The following is a 21,302-nucleotide window of genomic DNA, read 5'->3' as shown; positions in this document are numbered from 1 at the left end:
CTATTATACCGGGATGATTGACAGTTGGAACGAGCGAATGAACAAGATTCGAAATATGGGATAGTATGTAGTCATGACGAGATACTCTAGAAATGAGCGAGAAAATGGTGTTTCGAATAGGTTCGCCGGTAAGTGCTTCAGGTTCATCGTTAAGAGGACAATTTGGTGGATGGAATGGATCACCTTCTTCTTGCCTCCAGAAATTTAGTATATTACGAACCCATCCCCAATTCATCCAGAATAGATGATGGGAAATTGGTTGATCCATTCCGGTAACGCTGTTCTCGGAGCTCGAATGGAAATCCATATCGGCGAAGCTATCGAAGTCGGAGGAATTTGAGCTGGATGAAGAATCCATCTTGTATGGTCGGAGAAATGAATTTTTGGTTTGGAATAGATTATAGGAGTTGGGTTTAGTACTCTTCAATACATAATTTACATATGTATATATAATATCAAAATCCCATAAATTACGGAGAATCTTTGAAATACGTCAGGCAATGTCTATAGTAACAGATACGCTAGGATATGAATTTTGTCTATACACTATCGATGCACTAAATGCAGTAAGACGTGTCTAGACTTAAGAATGATAAGCAGGCAGTTCCCTAAGGATGATAAGCAGATGATTTCCGACTAGGATTGATAAGCAAAACTTTTGACAGGCAGACACGGTCAAAGTCCAGACTCACTTAATGTATCCTAACAACTACTAGTTAGACACACTAATGCAAGGCCTGGTTCGCTAAGACCAACGCTCTGATACCAACTGAAAGGATCCGAAACTAATCATCCGGACGTTGTCCATATTGATTACAAACGAATTACAATAGTTGATAACATTGCGAGGTACTTGCCCTCTATATGATACATCTTACAAACGTTGCATTTATTCTTAAAAGGCAATCTATAGTTACATCCAGATTTGACATATTCGCCTGACATTTCATAATATTCAAATGACCTAAACCGCCATTTACTTAATAATAGTTTCTATGAACTTCAATAACTCGAATGCAATGCCTTATGATATAAGTCCTTAATGGCCTCAAGTAGTATCCTTAGTACGAGCTAATGCACAGCGGAAGACTTAATTCATACCTGAGAATAACATGCTTTAAAATGTCAACATAAAGTTGGTGAGATATAGGTTTAATGCCGGCAGCGATATAAATATAGACCACAAGATTTCATATATAAACATTTTCATAAAAATATTCTAAGTGGTTGAGCACTTGGTAACCATACTTAACATTTAATCACGTCGCATATTCCCTTTAATATGAAATCTTACTACACTGTACCAAGTGTAGTCACGAAACGAAGTACTGTGCAACCGTTAAATACTGGTCGTCCAGTCCGGTTGGGGTTGTCAGGCCCGATAGATCTATCAACAGGATTCGCGTTTACAATACCGCTGTAAATATTAGTTACCAAGCTACAGGGAAGTATGCCAGTGGTACAACTCAACGTAGAATATATTTTTCAGTTACTTGTGTCCATAACGTAAATCATTTATAAAAACAGCGCATGTATTCTCATCCCAAAATATTTAGAGTTTAAAAATGGGACTATATACTCACTTTCGTCTTGAAGATATATATAATTTGACTTGGTCTCCGGTTGATATCACGAACCTATCCATATATAATATATCAATATATTTTCATTTTTAAACAATCGTCACATATATATACTTATAATACTTTTAATACTTTGAATAATTCCTTAGTCCGTAGTTAGCAGTTCGATGTTAGTAATTCAATTTTAATGGTTCATTTTTAGATGTTTAATAAACCCCCAACGAAATAATAAAACCCCCATCGTATATGTATTGGTCGAGATTAATCTTGACCCACGGTACCGGTGTTGTCAAATGACGTGTTGCGTACATAAAGTACCGGTGTTGTCAAATGACGTGTTGCGTACAATCATGGGATCTTATGATTAATCTTCTCGTATTGTTTACGGGTGATCCTGAACCATATAAAATTGAATTATAAGTACATATATATAAAATATCATGTTATCTTAGAAATATGTGATTTATTTAATTTTTCCCAATTAATCCCGAAGTTAAACAAGTCTAGGATAACCAATTTTGTTTCGGTCATAGTTTCTTCGTTACAAATCCGTTTTCGTTGATTCAACTTGCCATCTCCTTGGATCGAGTCCCTCTTTAAGACTATGAACTGAAAATACCTTGGTTTGTATTCAAAATCACACGGCATAGGTGAAACTTTAGTGAAACTTATGAAGTTAAACATTTTTGTTACAAAAAAATAATACTTAATGACCATTTTTCTAAAAATACTTATACTTTGAATTAAATCATGAAATTTTTATGTGTTAACATATTTATAGTAAAAATCATTTTTCCAGAACATAAACCTCCAATTCAAAGTTTAAGATAGTTTTTAATTATCCAACCCAAAACAGTCCCCGGTTACACTCCGACGTCGTAAAAACAGTTTTTAAGATATTCTTTGAAAAACCAAGTTATACCTTGTTAAGTTAGCATATATTTAAGTTATATTACAGGTCTTGAAGTATTTTAAAAGTTAAGTTAGAAGGATCTATTTAGTTTGCAAACAAGTTTGAAAACTTTCAAACTATGTTCTTGTTGTTAAAATTGTATACCACAAAATATGATAGCTATATATATGAATCGAATAAGGTTATGAACATAGATACTACCTCAAGTTCCTTGGACAAGGTTGCTGTAAAAGAGGAGTAAAAAGCTAGAACCAAAAGGGTGATGGAATTGGATGAAAGATTGGAAGTAAGTTTGTGTTCTTGGAAGGATTTCTTGAAGTGTTTTTGTATGGTTTTCTTATGGTGTTTAAGTAAGGTTTTTGAAGCTAAATGATGGGGAAAATGCTTGGAGATGATCAAGTATGAAGTTAAGAGTATTTTGAGAGAGAAATGGAAGTGTAAGTATGAGAAAATGGGGTGAAGAAATGGTGTGCATGCATAAAAACGTTTTTAGGTTATAAAGGAAAAAAAAGATACCTAACTTTGTTTTCTTGCTAAATAATTCATGCTACTTGACAAATGGTTGGTTCCACATGTTTCTTAATCATTTAAGGCTGCTAAGGAGCAGATTTTTATTGGTATATACCAATAGTAAATACATCTAGAAGCTGCGTATGATACGGGTATATATACCCTAGGTATACGTATAGAAATCTTTGAGAAAACGGAACGAGGATTCAAATATAGCTATCTTTTGTAAATATACTTATATTGTTTTATGTATTTAAGTTTTTAAAAGTGATTAAATACATTACTTATACGATATATGTATAAACATTATAGGTCATAAGTATTTAAGTCAAATAACGTTACGTATGGTTATCGTTTTGAAAACTTAAGTTAGTAGTTTCAAAATATACTTATAACTTATTGTTATTAATACAAAATGAGATATTAAAACATTCTTAGATCATGTTAAATATGTATATATACATATATATACACAAACGTATAATTATCATATATTGTATAGTTCGTGATATCATCGGTCAAACTAGACGGTCAAACGTTGTGTAAAACTCTTTTCGAAAACATAAGTCTCAACAATTTGGATTGCTTATCATGTTGGTAAGGTTTAATTTATGTAAATATTAATCTTATAAGTATAGAACGATCGAAAAAGTGCGGGTCAACTTTAGGGTTTTTGCTTATCGTGTCGGAACCATATAGAGATTAGAGTTTAAATTTGGTCGGAAATTTCCGGGTCGTTACAAAACCCTATCAAGTACTCATTTACATTTTGTAACAAGAATTGCATACCAATTACTGGGAATCAGCAATCAGTATTTTGAATCTCGCAGCGTTTCTACATCAACAGTTATATGTATACATATAACATTTATCTCATAGAATTATGACCTTCCATTCTGAAATTTTGAAGAGCATTCAGTCTACAAATCAATACTCTGAATATTGAAAAGTTGAATGAAGTAGCAGAAACTGTAAACAACTGTAAACGACTGTAACAGTCAGAAGATTGATGGTAAAGAAGGATACATTGGAAAAGCTCATAAAAGTTGGAACTGGAAAACAGGTTGAGCTAACCACGAAGGAGACCAAGGACAAATACAAGGACCATACCCTATATTCAAAGAATCCAGATAATTCTGGATCCGTTGAAATCTTTAGAGAATATCTTACTCCGTGCTCATGTTAAAATCTTGCAGAAAATCTTTCTTCATCAACAATTGAACTTAGAAATTCCAAAATATCATCATAAATATCTTCGATATTTCTGAGGATATTTTCATAAATATTTTTGTCCGAAATTATATACCTCTTCGTGCTATCTGTATTACATCATATTGAAAACTATTTTAGTTTTCAATATTCTGTAACATCTAAGTATAAAATATGAATGATTTTGAAGTAGTGTTGAGGACTGAAGCATGAGTTAGTATAATATAATGACACCTGGCCAACGTGATTATATTACAGTAAGTCATGCTAAATGTTCTGATGAAACATGATGATTCACAGATCATAACGTCATCATGTGCCATGTTACACGACTCGAACATTCTGTTGCACCTTCGAACATATCAATAAAATGTATTATTGATAGTTCTATCCTCAGTGAATCTGGAAATTTGACAAGTCAAATCGTGAGAATACGTTCCTTCGTGCTTAGAATGTTATAATCATTCGAAACTCCATACCTACGAATTCTGAACCATTATTCGCTTGACTTAAAGTCGGGAAGAGAAAACAAAAGTATGAAACTCCAAAATATAAAGGGGAATATAAAACTCGATAATAACACATAAATTACAAACCGTGTATATCAATGTTGATCGTAACGTAAAGACACGGGAGAATTAAAAACATTATAACCCCAAGGGCGAAGTAGAAGAAAACGGATTCCTCCGGTGGTAATTAGAAAAGGAGAATGATTGTTGTGATAGTGAGGATAAGAACAAGAATCAGAACTGGATTAAGCATTTTCACAACCTTTTGAATTTAGGAATTGAGTATAGAAGTGATAAAAGTAATGGAACGGAAGAAGTTCATTTATAGTGGAGATACCAGACAAAGCAATCGAGGCAGATCACCGTATTTAATTATAAAGATTTTAATTTCCTTAATTACCGAAAAATTAAATCTTTTATAGATTTCAAAAATTATCTTTAAATTCCTTGAATTTTGAAAATCCACCGTGACTACGTTAAAAGTTAAATCTCTATCTCAATCTTTTGTGATAGCTTCACGCGTACGCTTCGAGTACTCGAATTATTTTATCCATATTACTCAATAGTAATAAAACTCTATTTTTATCAACTCATATTCGTCATGAAAACATATTTATGGTTGACCGTGACCACCACCCTCAAATTTCGGGACGAAATTTCTTTAACGGGTAGGTACTGTGACGACCCGGAAATTTTCGACCAAATTTAAACTTTATTCTTATATGATCTCGACAAGATAAGCAAAGTTTATTAGTTTAATTCTCAAAAACTCTGAACTGTTTTCATGTATGTAATTACCTTTTGACTGCTCTCGAAGATTCACGAACCATTTATTGTAAATAGCAATACATATATATAAAACAATTATACATGTAAATAATTACATATTATGAATAAAATAAATTAATAAACTACTATGTAATTTAGAAAGAAAACTTAACTTGATAATTAATACATGATTAAAAATGTAAAAGTTGAAATATATATATATATATATATATATATATATATATATATATATATATATATATGATTAATACACATAATTATTGTTTACATGTATAGTATTATATATATATATATAATATTAGTAATATCGTTGTTATCATTATTATTATTAATTTCAATATTATTAGTAAGTAGTAATGTTTATATAATAAATAATATTATGTATCCTTATATATTTAATATACATACATACATATATATATATATATATATATATATATATATATATATACATACTCGATATATATACATACTCGATATATATAGTATTACAAACACTGATATAGATACATATACAGACATAAATTTCAGATATATATATATATATATAAATTAATATATATACAGTTAAATTAATATATAAATACAAAATATAATTATACTGATATCTACTTATATAATTAGATATATACGCATCATTTTTTATATAGGATCCAAAAGCAGTTAGATATCACCATCTATTTTTTTTAAATTTTTCTGTTAAATTACTTAAGTGACTTCATAGCTTGTACGAATCAATTCTTGTTTTCAACATCAAACTTTAGTTAATTTGTCATCTGGCTAAATATTGTTACCAGTCTCTTTCTAATTGTATATGTGTATCTGCTTTTTCACATTTTTCTTCTTGATTAAACAGGCTGTCGATATAACTGTCTTTAAATAAATTCATTAATCTTGATGCTACGAATTAAAACCATTCAATTATCTTCCATTACCAACTACAAAACCTTAGTAACAGCTGATGTTAATTTAATTCAAACCGAAATTCAGCAACAAAACTCGAAACCTCTATATATACACCTTTTTAGCCAAAACTCGAATATGAACCAATCTTCAAAAAGTAACAATGCAAAGTAGTTAGGAATTGTTCACTTAAACTATCTGTGAAATTGCAGCTTCCAATTTCTTCTATCGAGTTTCGATTCTAGAGTCAAAGTTTTGGCATTTAAAAAGTCAAATTCTGTTCTTCAATTAAATTCGGGTTTTCTGGTTAGATTTAAAGTGAATTGATGATTCTAATAGTTTCTATGATTAATTTACAAACCATTTCATGTTATAATCATAGACTATTACGCAATCAAATTCGAAAATCATATTTTTTTTCTTCTTCCTTAAACAGCGAAGGGCAGGAGCTTTATTTTGATTTTTTTTTTCTCTACTTCTTTCAATCCACTTAATAATTCATTAGTGTTTCTAAATCTATTTTCAAGTATCAAAACTGACCAAGTAGTTAGTTGTTTGAGTAAAGAACCATTTGGGTCGACTTGTTATATGAATAAGGTGAATAATGAGAACTAAAATTAGTACGGGTTATAATAAAATTGGGGTGAGTATTCTCATGAAAAACAGGAATGGCTGAGTGGTTAATGGGGTGTTCGGGTTGCGAGAGGTCATGGGTTCGAGTCCCTGATGGGCTGTTTATTTTTTTGGTCGAATTTCATGAAGGTAGTCACTTAATCATTATTGTTATTATTATTAGTATGTTATTATTATTATTATTATTATTATTATTATTATTATTATTATTATTATTATTATTATTATTATTATTATTATTATTATTATTAATTGTTATTGTTGATATTGATTATTATTATCATTACAAGTATTATAATAATTATTGTTATTATTGTTACTAAAATAGGTATATCTATAAAAGTTATTATTTATTATCATTAATAGAATATTAGATACAATTATGAATGTTATTAGTATTATTATGAAAATAATAAAAGTATTGCTTTTCATTAATATTGATATTAATATCATTTCTGTTAATATAGTAACACATTTAAAATTTGTAATATCATTATTATCATTATCATTGTTATATGTACTATCTTAACATTATTATTATTAGTATTATTATTATTATATTTATTAACAGTGCTAAGATTATTGTTAAAACTTATTATCATTAATAATCATTTATTTAAAGTTATCATTTTAAAATGACAAGAATTATGATTATTAGTAATAACAATATTATTATTATTAAAAGTATTGTGAATTTAAAAATAAAAGTTTTTAAAATATTATTATAAGTATATATTAACTATATTAACAAATTATTTTAGAAATACTCATATATAACAATTTAGACATTTTTACTATAACACTAAACAGATATACCTATATATATATATAACTATAATAATATTAAACATTTTGAATATATACACAAACTAAATAAGTATAATATATAATCCAAGATATAATATATAAGCTTATTCGATTACAAATATGTGTATTAATAAATATACAAATGTTATAGGTTCGTGAATCCGAGACCAACCCTGCATTGTTCAGTTGTTCAATATAGTCATATGTATTTTTACTACAAAATACATTAGGTGAGTTTCATTTGCTTTTTTACCCTTTATATTTTTGGGCTGAGAATACATGCAGGTTTTATAAATGATTTACAAAATAGACACAAGTACGTGAAACTACATTCTATGATTGAATTATCGAAATCGAATATGCCCCTTTTTATTAAGTCTGGTAATCTAAGAATTAGGGAACAGACACCCTAATTGACGCGAATCCTAAAGATAGATCTATCGGCCCCAACAAGCCCCATCCAAAGTACCGGATGCTTTAGTACTTCGAAATTTATATCATGTCCGAAGGAGGATCCCGGAATGATGGGGATATTCTTATATGCATATTGTGAATGTCGGTTACCAGGTGTTCAATCCATATGAATGATATTTTTGTCTCTATGCATGGGACGTATGTTTATGAGAAATGGAAATATGAAATCTTGTGGTCTATTACAATTATGAAATGATTATTTATGTTAAACTAATGAACTCACCAACCTTTTGGTTGACACATTAAAGCATGTTTATTCTCAGGTACGAAAGAAATCTTCCGCTGTGCATTTGTTCATCTTAGAGATATTACTTGGAGTCATTCATGACATATTTCAAAAGACGTTGCATTCGAGTCGTTGAGTTCATCAAGATTATTATTAAGTCAATTATAGTAAGATATATTACGAAATGGTATGCATGTTTTCAACTTTCGATGTAATGAAAGATTGTCTTTTCAAAAACGAATGCAATATTTGTAAAATGTACCATATAGAGGTCAAGTACCTCGCGATGTAATCAACTGTTGTGAATCGTTTATAATCGATATGGACTTCGTCCAGATGGATTAGGACGGGTCCTTTCAATGTTAATGCTCAGTTAAACAAACGTGATTTATGTTTAAAACTTGGGACCAACCATGATTGATTTAAACTTTAGGTCCCAATCTGATTTTTGATACAAAGTTCGTGGACCAACCATGAAATATTTTCTATTTACAATCTATATACTCCGTATTTTTATGGGAATCCTAACAATTTTTCCCTTTGTAAACATTGTCCGAATAACAAGAATCATTTGTAAACCAAGTACAAGCTAGGTTGCATCATGTACACATTCCTTTTGGTAATCGCGACTCAACATTTATCTTTGATGTTAATTCTCCAAAAGCATTCGTGAAGACAACTAACTTTCTTGTCCTTCAACGGAAACTTCTAGTTATGAACGAATCATTGAAATTGAAATGCTCCGTATCATTTATGCGAAACTCACATTTTGTAGCGAAACATCTGACGTTCAACCATTCTTTTAATAAGCCGTCATCATACTCTACTACAAATTAAAGAAACAAATTAGTGGTTTTTGCATGTTCTACTCCTCTTAATTGTTATTCTACTTCAATACTGCAACTGATGCATGTGTTAATTCCAACCTTGGATTTAGCAATTGATAAAGTGTCAAAGTAACATTAAACACATCGGTATATAAACAACCTTAGATCAACTTTTTGGATTTGTTCATAGGGACTGAAAAGTAGTTAATTGTAAAGCTAAAGGGATCTTTCTGTAATAACGAATCTTAAAGTAACGTAGGAATGTTGTCCTCCAGCCTGTTTCTAACAGCCATTCACACGTTCATGATCCGGTAGTTGTAGGGCTCCCAACTGTCTTAACCATATTCCAATACTAAAATGCCTTTTTATATGTATTAACACAATTGTAATTTTTTATATAATTTAGAAAGAATTTTTTGGCAACAACTGTAAGTCTACCGCGACACTCTTTATATCACAACAGTAGCATTAATACATTATCAAATCTCGTCAAAACAGAGTAAAGAAAGGTATGATATAGCCACACATACTCTTTAACCTGAGATGAATTCCATAGCAACACTTTTATATAAACATGGTTAACCTTTCACTTTGTGAGACGTATGACGTATTGTGCTGTAACCCAATATGGTTAGCCTAATACTTATTAAGGGTCTTCTTTAGTCCTAAACAGCTATATAGAAGAGATCAAATTGTCCATCTAAACTCTTAACAATCCCCTGTTTTTGATAAAACGTTGATAACTAACAACACAAACCTTAAAAAAGGCCTCACTTTGTGGGAAGAAACAAAACAGTGGATAAAGTGGTCTCTCGTTAGTATTGAGAAATAGGCAAACACAGTTGTCATTATGCACCAAATTATGGGCCTATGGCATGCAAAAATCATGCTTCCGCCACTGTATTCATGAATGTGATGGCACTAAAGTTGTTTCAAAGCATATATTTGAAAATTAGAGCAACAGAATGATATATAACTGGGATGAACTGGTATTCATAAAACATCAGTTCCATTACAAAATAGAGTAACATAATTGCCTTCAAACTAATTAACTAATCATGCTTCCGCCACTGTATTCATGAATGTGATGGCACTAAAGTTGTTTCAAAGCATATATTTGAAAATTAGAGCAACAGAATGATATATAACTGGGATGAACTGGTATTCATAAAACATCAGTTCCATTACAAAATAGAGTAACATAATTGCCTTCAAACTAATTAACTAATCGTGTACTTGGAAAATAAGTAAATATAATTTGATCTTTATACCTTTCTTCCATGCTCCAAAAACGATGATCCCTTCAGTTCTCCACATCAAGAAATTAATGTGCCCATCACCTTCGTCTTGTATATATTAATGAATAAGTTATCAACAAGCAGTATCAAGCAGCAATAGCGATTCCGTATAGGAAGTCACATGAAACGAATATATTGTTCCAAAAAATCCGAGATTGTTGAGGCTTTTTGTGCATGGGTCATAAAGGTCAATTGAAGTTTTATGGCCATGACTATGCTTTTTTTCAAATATAAGTTGGCCATTCTTCGTAAGTCCATATATGTAACATCCCGCGTTTTTCCGTTAAATTTAATTTTAACACCGTCTTTTTTTTTTTAAAACATAATCTTTCGTATTTAAATTAATAGTTTCCGTGAGTAACGTTCATTATATTCCCGCTATTTAATTTTGACATCACCCGTTTACTCGAGCGTTTTAAAAATATTCGTTTGGCTTATTCCCGCACCCGCTCTGAAACTTGAGGGACTAGTTCCGCCACTTGACCAAAGAGGTGGCTAGTAGTTGACTAGTCAACCACTCACCACCTCCACCCACTCATTCATCCATTTCTTTTTTTTTCTTTCTTTCTTTTTTTTTTTCTCTCAAGAACACAAACATAAATCATCATCTAAATCCGGATCGGGAAGCAAACTTCAAAACAAATTACATATTCGTGATCCTCTCATCATCCTCTTCGATTTGGTACCAATTTCATCAAGTTTGGGTAACATTTCTAAAACACTAAATTTCTCTAAATTCGTTTTAAATACTTGAAATTGTGTTAGTTAGTGTCTATGGCTCGTGTGTAACATGAATATATGTTTTGTTTGCTCGATTTGTGGTTTGGAGTAACTAGTTTGAGTTTTTGAAATGGGTTTGCTTAATCCTTGATTTTGGATGAGTTAATGTTGTTAGATTGTTAAAGTGCATGTTTTAATTGTGTTACTAGTATCATTAGCCACATTTTGATGTGTAGGTTGATTAAGAAAACTTCAAAAACCCGATTAATGATTTTGTGATGTTTGACTAAGGTTTGATAGTTCTTGACATGAACTTTTGATGCTTGAATGCCATGAAATGTTAATTGTTAGTGTTTAGTAGTAATGTATGCTTCATTACCTTCAAAACGGCATATCATATGTGTGAATTGGATTCCCGAAACTTAAAATGCGTTTCTTTGATTTTTGGTTGAAAATGATGAACTTTGATGATGTTTTCGAATTGGAAATTGTCGGTTATGATCTATGAAAAGTGTTTAGTTGTATTCCTTGTTAAAATACCTTTCCGATGATATAAGATACATGTTCTAATTGTTTGCGGATCATAAGATGTGGTTATTTGGTTTTAGCTCGTGCATACTTTGAAAAACAGAAAAGTGTCTGCCCAGATGGTGGCGCGGCGCGCCCCATCCCCGCGCGGCGCGCGGATTGGCCTGGCCAGATTCTGCTTTGTTTGGCGCATTTCACGCGAAATGTTTGACTAGCTATCGACCTCCGATTCACATGAAACTTGTTTTAATATACTTGTATATGAATAATTAGCATAGAAAAATAGTCCGGGGCCCGACCCGAACATGTTGACTTTTTCGTTGACTTTGACCAAGTTTGACTTTTAGTCAAACTTAACCAAACTTTTATACAATCATTCTGACATGCTTTTATACTTGTTTCTTGTATGAAACTTGACAACGTGATTCACATGCTATACGTAATCGAGTCGTAACGAGCCATAGGACTAATTGAACACATTTCACCCGACCTTGTGTCGTAACCGGTTAATTGATACAACTTATTTGTTTAGGTCAAGGCTAAGCAACTTTCATGCACACGTTTACTTTGTGAAGTACATTTATACTCGTGCACTCGAGGTGAGATCATAGTCCCACTTTTTACTCTTTTGAACTTACTTTTGGGATGAGAAAACATAAACGATTCTTTTGAACTAAGTGAACACAAGAACGGGAAAACAAACATTCTACATACGAGTTTAGAACGAAAATCCTCAATCCAATTATCATTAGTTACATCAGATGGTGTAAGCGAGAACTTATGTTATATGGCCATATGGGTTTGACAAACCCTCATTCAAACGGTTCGCTACCGTTTACGAATGAAATATATTTTCGGGAACAGTGTTGTTCTAGCACTAATTGATGGGGTATTCAACGGACGGAACGTTAAGCTTTGATAATTGGGTGCTCGTGAATATTAACTTTTAGAATGTACTACTATTATTTCAACTTTGCAAATCTTGTGGTTCGACTTACTTTACTTTTACTCACTTACTCAAACCTATGATTTCACCAACGTTTTTGCGTTGACAGATTCTTCTATGTTTTCTCAGGTTTTCACATGGCTATTTGTTACACGCTTCCGCACTCTTTGATTACTTGATTGGAGTCTACCATGCATGCATACGCTAGGGATAGCATTTTTGGATTCAAACTTTTGTCTACTTACTTACGCTATTTATAGCAACTGTGGTTTCAAACTAATTATGTCGCAAGTTATTCCATTCATACTTTATAACTTTGTAAACTTAAACTTATTGTCGATCCGTTTGTTAAACTAAACTTTGTACCTTTCAAATGAACGCGACATAATTTTGGTCAAACGAGTCTCATATAGGGACTACGACCACGCAACGGGACCTAAGTTAACGACGCCGTCAATAACGGTTTTGGTCGGGTCGTTACAATATAGATCCGATAAGTCTGGTAATATGTTGATGTTGAATAGCTTGGTAAACGATCTTGTTACATCATTAATCTCCATCTTCCACACTTCAATATCTACATTCGGGTTCATAGTACACAGAACCACAGCAACAGATTCCCTTAGCTTGAATATTTGTGTAGTTGATTGACGTGATAACCTTATTTTATCGGGGAACTGTATTTCCACAAATTTTTCACTTGTCAGATCAAATGAAACAATCATATCAGATGATGCCTTACCTCTTTCATACACTAACCAATAAATAAACCCATCTATAACTACGTTGTAGTAACTGAAACGGAAATTAGTGTCCGTATGAAGCGTATTATCACTTAACGGATTCCCCCACACCATTGAACTTAATGTAAAAACCTTAACTTCCAGATTGCATTTACATTTACATTTACTTTTACATTTACAAATCTTGACTATCTTCGGGTCAAATGTGTTTGGACAAACCCCGAAACCAACAACTGAATAATCACCACAACATGAACATCTTTTTTTCACATTATGCATTTGAAAAACATCAGTTTTTCTTACTGAAGGATTCCAAATAATAACCTCTTGCAATCTTCCATTTAAAACTAAGTCCACCGATAAAACATAACAGGCCGTGCGAGCTACCAAGTATTCGTAATGCCTTGCGCATAAGGGAGTCGGGAGTTGTCAATATGAGCTTGTGTTCGGGGAAAGTATCATCATCAGCAATCGAAACAAAACAATTTTGTGGAGGATATGAAGAATGATTCATGTACCCTATAAGAAGATGTTGCCGCTGAGAATGATGCTTGGTGTAATCAGCAATAAACTTTGAGCTACGGATTAAAGACTTCCATGTTTTTGAAACTAAACTGAATCGAATCAATGATTTCACATGAAGCCATGACATGATCTCGATTTGTATTTCAAAAGGTACGTGGTCTGACATCTGATGCTGCTCAAATATGAGTTTCTAGGGTTTTTGCAGGTCGTCACTAAAATACTCGTATATGAATTGATTTTATTTTTATTATAAATTCTACAAATTTATTTATTAAATATCATAAATAAATAAAAAGATTTTGATGTACCGTATTGGTTATTTTTAATATAGAAAAATTGGCCCGGCCCAACCCAGCCATAGAATAATACGTTGTATTATTTTTGGTTATCTCATAATTTAATCAGGTTGCGTAATGTTTATTTTTCTTTTGGACCCGAGTTTCCAACTTGCTTTGCAAGCAGGTTAATCTCGAAACGACAACCTGCTTTGCAAGCTGTCCGAAGTCATATGAAAACACTGAGAGCCTTTCATTCCTTACTTGTATGTGGTTTCTATTAAACTTTGTTATTGTGAAAATGCTGAACACGAGTTAGTTATCTACAATCTGTATTTTTATAGAAATCCTAACGATATATTTTCCCGTTTTCCGAATGTCCAAAATCTTTTGTAAACCAAGTACTAGGTTGCATCTTGCACACGATCCTTTTAGTAATCACGACTCAACATTTATGTTTGATGTTAGTTCTCGAATGGCATTCGTGAAGACAACTAACTTTCTTGTCCTTCAACGGAAACTTAAGTTATTGAACGAATCATTGATAATATTATTATGAGAAACATTTTGTATCTAAACATTTGTCGCTCAATCATTCTGTTATTATTAGGCAGTGAAACATACTACAACTTTACAAATTAAAGAAATTTTTTTTGGTTTTTGCATGTTCTACTCTTTTTAATTGTTATTCTACTTCAATACTGCAACTGATGAATGTGTTAGTGATTTAGTAATTGATAAAAGTGTCGAAGTAACATTTAAACATATCTGTATATAAACAACTTTAGATCAACTTTTTTGGATTTGTTCATTGGGACTGCAATTAATTGTAAAGCTAAAGGGATCTTTCTGCAATAACAAATCTTAAAGTAACGTAGGAATGTTGTCCTCCAGCCTGTCTTCTGCCAGCCATTCACATGTTCATGATCCGTTAGTTGTAGGATTCCCAACTGTCTTAACCATATTCCAATACTAAAATGCCTTTTTATATTTATCAATTAACACCATTGTATTAGAAAGAATACTTCTTAGTGACAACTGTAAGTTTACCAATACTCTTTATATCACAATAGCAGCAATATCAAACCTCGTCAAAACAGAGTATAGGAAGGTATGATATACACACACATACTCTTTTAACTTTAGACTAATTCCATAGCAATACTTTTATATAAACATGGTTAACCTTTATTGAGGGTCTTCTTTAGTCCTAAACAGCCAATTAGAAGTTATCAAAATTGTACATCTAAACTCTTATAAATCCCCTGTTTTTGATAAAACGTTGATAACTAACAACACAAACCTTAAAAAAAAGGCAACACTTTGTGGGAAGAAACAAAACACTGGATCAAGTGGTCTCTCATTAGTATTAAGAAATAGGCACACACAGTTGTCATTATGCACAAAATTATGGGCATGCAATAATTTAATTCAGTACCAGCCTGCAATGATCATTTGCACCACTCAATACTTACCCATCAAAAGGGTTTACTTCACTTACAACCATCCAAATTAACTACCATCTTATCTAAAGTCTTGACATACAAACCTTTACTACAACAGTTGCCCCAAAATTAACCAATGCAAATCAAACTTTTCTTTATAAATAGATGAACAAAAAAAATATAATTACGAAATCTCGAGCAAATTGTTAGAACAGTATTTGCTCGAGATGTGATAAGAAAACAAAAACGGAAAAGAAAGGTTTCTTGACATGATTAGTTACAGACTTGTTTTTACAAAGGTATTTTCAAACCTAGATCAGCAAATACAAACACCATTAACGAACGACTACCCAAACTGAAACAAATGAAACGCATAGAAATAGAAATTAAAAACCAAACCGAGACGACCCATATATAAGAACATAGTGAAGAAGGGGAAAATATCTTCTTTTTAATACATCACGCAAACCTAATTAGCTTAAACCCATTATATCATCTTTCATCATGTTATTTTTCAAACTTATTGTACTGTTTCAAGTTTCAACACTCTTGCTCAGCTCTTCAAGTTTCTTCATCCTCATCTTCTCACTTTCGCTCACCAGCTGCTTAATAATTATTACACCCAAATTAAGATAGTGTGTTAGTTAAGTCCATATAAAATAACAACATTTTTTTCAATTATTATAGCAGAAATAGACATTAAACTTGAGTCGAACCTCCATTAATCTGGTAATGAGTTGTACTTTTTCTTTGTTCTTTTCATTGAAAGCATCTAGGGCTTCCTTGTACTCTCGCTCCTGAGAAAACAAAAAGGCAATCAAAAAACAATCTAGTAACCAAATCTGGAAAATTTTCGCATCAGGAAAAGGCGTTTTTACCTTCTTCTGACAAGTCTGTCCTAGTGGCTTCAACTCTTTGTTTACAGAATCAATCTTCTTACGGACAACGGTAACTTCTTTCTTCATTGGGTCCGTCAATGCTTCAAGTTCCTGATAATACACAACACATATTTAGAGCGGGTGATAGGGACAGAGCGGTGGGGTAGTAAATGCGTAATGGTACCAAAGATTGAGCCCTAAGAAACGGGCAAACAGCCTTTTGCAATGAAGGCAAACCATATCAAAATTAAACAGAGAGGTGGCAGTAGTAAATGCATTTTCTTGATATTATTTCCATTTTGTGGTACCTAAAATTTGACTCAGCTAGCCTATGAGCTCGATTTAAAACGGTTTCTTCAATGATTTGAACCATGAAAACAGCAAGTACAACGCATGTTCCAACTACCATATGTAATAAAGATTCATTCTTTCTCACATTATTACTTCAAACAGAATTCATCATTTTTTACGTTCACAACTACTTCATGTCCCACCATTCACAATACAGATAGCCAAGTTTCAATTCATCCCACGAGTAACTAGTACAATTTAGGGGCATACCAAAAGTATGGAAATAAACGTAGTTTTAATGATGAAGATAGCACAAAGTTGCAAAGATAAAATGTTGGGAGTAAAAATTCGGTTAAGAATTACAAGGCAAGGTACAACGAACTGATTTGATTTGCAAAACACGAAAAGATAAATCACCAGTTTGATGAACCATCTTACCAACCATATAAAACTTTTATAACTCTTATTTTATAAACTATTTATGTAAAAAAAAAAAAACATCTTTGACAATATGTATCCAAGTAGTCCCAATTAATTTATAACAAGGGTGTCATGATTTAGGTGACTGAAAGCAATTAAAGCAATTAGATTATTTATTATACAAAAACAGTGAAATCAAGCAAGTCATAAAATCCAAATAATATGTAATACTCCATATGTTAGATCATTGGAAAACAGATCTATCACAGATGATTTTTTTCTCTTAAATTTAACTTTAAACAGCATATTATAGTTATCAAACCCTGATTTAGTTTTACTCAAAAGATTCTATATTCAAGAAGTCAAAATTGAACACTCTGTTTCAATTTATTGAATACACCCAAATTCACATTTCCCTAAACCATACATAAAAACACCCAATTTTCCTTCTCAAAACTCCAACAAAATTGTGCAGATTCCTTCCCCATAGAATACCATAACCAAAAAGATTAAAAAAATGTTATTTCCCCCAAAAACAGCTCATAATAAAGCCCTAATAATACCCAAAATAACAAACAATTTCACTTTAAGCTAGAAAACCCTAATTTCATTTCACACAAATTCAGCATCAAAAATTGGCAAAATCATATGCAAAACATGAAAATTTCATCAAAACAAGGTGTTAAACCGCTTATTTTTCTACAAAACAAAATACATATAAACCCTAATTTCAATTCCCAAAAAAAAAATCCACAAAAAAACTAGAAAATCGAACAAATCCTTCAACAAATATTCAAAACTCATCATAAAAACAAAACTTTACCCGCATCAATTTTCGCATAACAATAGCACAAACGAAAACCCTAATTTTCCCCTAAAATATCAACATCATCTTTATTATCCAAAATTAAACAAATTAATCAAAAATTAAAAAAAGGAAATAAGAATCAAACCTCACGAATGGTAGCTAAACGTCTAGTTTCTTCTTCAATTCTTCCTAATTGAGCTTGAACCCTTTCCCTAACTTCCAATTTCTTTTTTTCAATTTCTTCCTCTTTAGCTTTAAAAGTAGAAAGTGCAGATCTTGACATCTCTTCATCTTCTTTCGTCATCAATCCGTTAAAACTTAAACTACCTGAAATTTGTCCAGCTTGCATCAATGTTTGCAATTGATCACTTGATTGCATCCTTTGTGTTGTTGCTACTGTTGTTATTGGTGTTGGATTTTGAATACTTGTAGTCATTTCTGATTCTTCTTCTTTGTTTTTTCAACCAAAAAAAAAAGAAAGAAAATTTATCGATTAAATTCTTTTTTTTTTTTTTTTTTTTTTTGCTTTATTGTGTGTGTTTCTGTGTGTGTATTGCGTTTTTTTGGGGTGGCGAGTGTTGTGAAGGATAGAGAAAGGGGTTTATGAAGGGGAAAAAAAAAGTTGGAATAGTTGCAGGCCCCACTGATGATTATGTGATTGTGAGAGAGAAAACGATACGTACAGTGTTATAGATACAGAGCGGTGTATGTATATGTATAGATATATATACAGGAGGATTGTATTTGTATGTATAGATATTTGACAGGTAAGAAAGGGAAATGACCAGCCTGCCCATGGGCCTCTTTTTGCTTCCCCAACGGAAAAATATCATGAAACGAATATAAAATAAAATATTGGCCAGATAGAAAGTTTTTATATTTTTTATATTTTATTTAATATTTAAATTTTAACCTTTAAGCGTTCTACTTTGTTCATCGTTTGATTTTATTTTTATTTTTAGATTTATTTAGTGCTACTAGTTTTTTTTATCATCATCTAATCTTTTCAGTAAAGATACAGTCGATCCACAGTCGAATTGTAGATTGTTCGGACTGAATCTGTCTATATATTTATATACTAGAAATTGGAGGTGCGCGCTTCGCTTCGCTGCGCTATTCGGTTTGTTTATTGTACGATATTTGATATGCAAATATTACGATATTATTATAAGTTAAGTACACGATATTGTTACTTCTATAAGATAACTACGTACATATGATCATATGGTGATCAAGTCAACTGATCGTATACTGATCATACAATTATATATGTTTTATGTACTGTCCTAATAGAGTTGATACAAAAGAGATTACGACTTAGGGGTGGTCAGTATTTGGTTTGAAACCGTGGAACCCGAAAACCAAACCGAAACCAAACCGGAAAAAAACTAAACCGAATTTGATAAACAGTTTTCGGATCGCGTCAAACCGAAACCGAATTTGAATTCGGTTTTCGGTTCGGTTTTCGGTTTTGAAAATTCTGAATACGGTTTAACCGAAAACCGATTTCAAAACCGAATTCAAAATTTTTATATATTTAATTTGTATATTTATGTTTTAGTGTCATCATAATTTGGGATCCAATCAGTAAAATATATTCTCACCTATTTGAAGATTTGGTAGCTCACATTATAATTATGTTACTTAAATTATTATGTTCTTTTTCTCAATAACAGAAGCAGTAAACGTCATAATTAAGCTATAAATATTAATAAATCATCGAATTCTTGATAATTTAATAATACGTCATTGTTTTAGGATATAAATAACTAAGACATCAGTATCGCCACAATTAAACTACCAACGTTCTCAGTTTTTTCATAATATTCGGTTTTAACCGAAAACCAAACCGAATCCGAATTTGAATTCGGTTTTCGGTTTGGTTCGGTTTTAACTTTGAATTCGGTTTTCGGTTCGGTTTTCGGTTTTGCCTAAAAAAATTTCAAAACCGAATACACCGAACCGAATAAACCGAACAAACCGAAAACCGAACCGATGAACACCCCTATTACGACTGCTTTGTTGATATAGATATAATTTCTACTGACCATTGTTCTTTTGTTGTTCGTATTATACAGTATCCCTTTTGTTAGTATGATTCTTTTGGACCGCAATGCAGCTAATTTATGTGAAGGGTCATATATTTTTGGTTCAATTTTGTCCAAAAAAGGATGTGGGTACCGACATTAAATATTATGTACGTTGATGTTATGCGAGGCGTATATGAAATAGTGTATATTTTACTAGGAAAAACTATTAAATACGATACAATTTTACACAAGATATTTATTTATTTATAAAATGGATATACTTAAACCTTGCTACAACACTTATAGGCAGTGTACCTAATCGTACAGTAGTGTAGTTTTTAGTAAGTCCGGTTCGTTCCACAGGGAAATCTTTAAACAAAGCTTAACGCTATATTAGTTTTAATTTATAAAAATACAAATATATATATATATATAAGTAATATTATTATTATAAAGGGGGGTTTTTACCGTTTAATGATCGGTTTGTCGATTTTTAAAACTTTAGTCGCAGTTAAAACCTAATGTAAAATATTAAATAAATAAAAGACTTAATTTAAAGCGTAAAGTAAATAACGATAATGAAATTGCGAATAATAAAAGTGCGATAAAATAAAATTACGATAATTAAAAAATGCGATAATTAAAAGTGCAATTAAATACAATGACAATAAATAAAAATGTGATAATTAGAAGTGCAATTAAATATGAAAATAAAGGAATTATGCTTATTTAAACTTCCGTAATCATGATGTTTGACGTGTTGATTTTAGTTTATTACCATGGGTTAATTGTCCTTTGTCCTGGATTATTCAATATGTCCGTCTGGTTTTTGTCCATAACAGTCCATCAGTCATAAATATAAAGTGCGAGTGTCCTCGTCAAATTATCCTTATATCCGAAGTCAAATATTCCAACTAATTGGGGACTTAAACTGTAACAAGGTTTTAATACTTTGTTTAATAATTACACCAGGATATCAACTGCGTGTAACCCAAAGTTTTAATACTTTGTT

At 31.5% G+C, this 21,302-nt stretch overlaps 1 protein-coding gene across 2 annotated transcripts; it reads right to left on the bottom strand.

Moving 5' to 3' along the window:
* Positions 1-15,992: 15,992 nt before the first annotated feature.
* On the bottom strand, positions 15,993-18,849 carry LOC139844360 (uncharacterized). Of its 2 annotated transcripts, none has more exons than XM_071834582.1 (4): positions 18,406-18,849; positions 16,742-16,852; positions 16,580-16,660; positions 15,993-16,468 (listed from the first exon to the last, which is right to left on the bottom strand). In XM_071834582.1, exons 1-4 carry the CDS (start codon positions 18,694-18,696, stop codon positions 16,397-16,399), a joined length of 555 nt encoding a protein of 184 aa, XP_071690683.1. In that variant the 5' UTR covers positions 18,697-18,849; the 3' UTR covers positions 15,993-16,396. The 2 variants fall into 2 exon arrangements, with proteins under 2 accessions (XP_071690683.1, XP_071690684.1); XM_071834583.1 differs by having other exon boundaries at positions 15,993-16,465; positions 18,406-18,845.
* Between the last annotated feature and the right edge of the window lie 2,453 nt (positions 18,850-21,302).

This window comes from Rutidosis leptorrhynchoides, chromosome 4 (assembly GCF_046630445.1).
Source record: "Rutidosis leptorrhynchoides isolate AG116_Rl617_1_P2 chromosome 4, CSIRO_AGI_Rlap_v1, whole genome shotgun sequence".
NCBI classification, from domain to species: Eukaryota; Viridiplantae; Streptophyta; class Magnoliopsida; order Asterales; family Asteraceae; genus Rutidosis; species Rutidosis leptorrhynchoides.
This window is presented reverse-complemented; position numbering and strand designations above follow the sequence as displayed.

Coding starts and splice junctions, on each gene's coding strand:
- LOC139844360 (XM_071834582.1), bottom strand. CDS start 18,696: ATGACTACAAGTATTCAAAATCCAACACCAATAACAACAGTAGCAACA. Junction 16,853..18,405: donor GTTTAGCTACCATTCGTGAG/GTTTGATTCTTA, acceptor GTGTATTATCAG/GAACTTGAAGCATTGACGGA. Junction 16,661..16,741: donor GACAGACTTGTCAGAAGAAG/GTAAAAACGCCT, acceptor TTGTTTTCTCAG/GAGCGAGAGTACAAGGAAGC.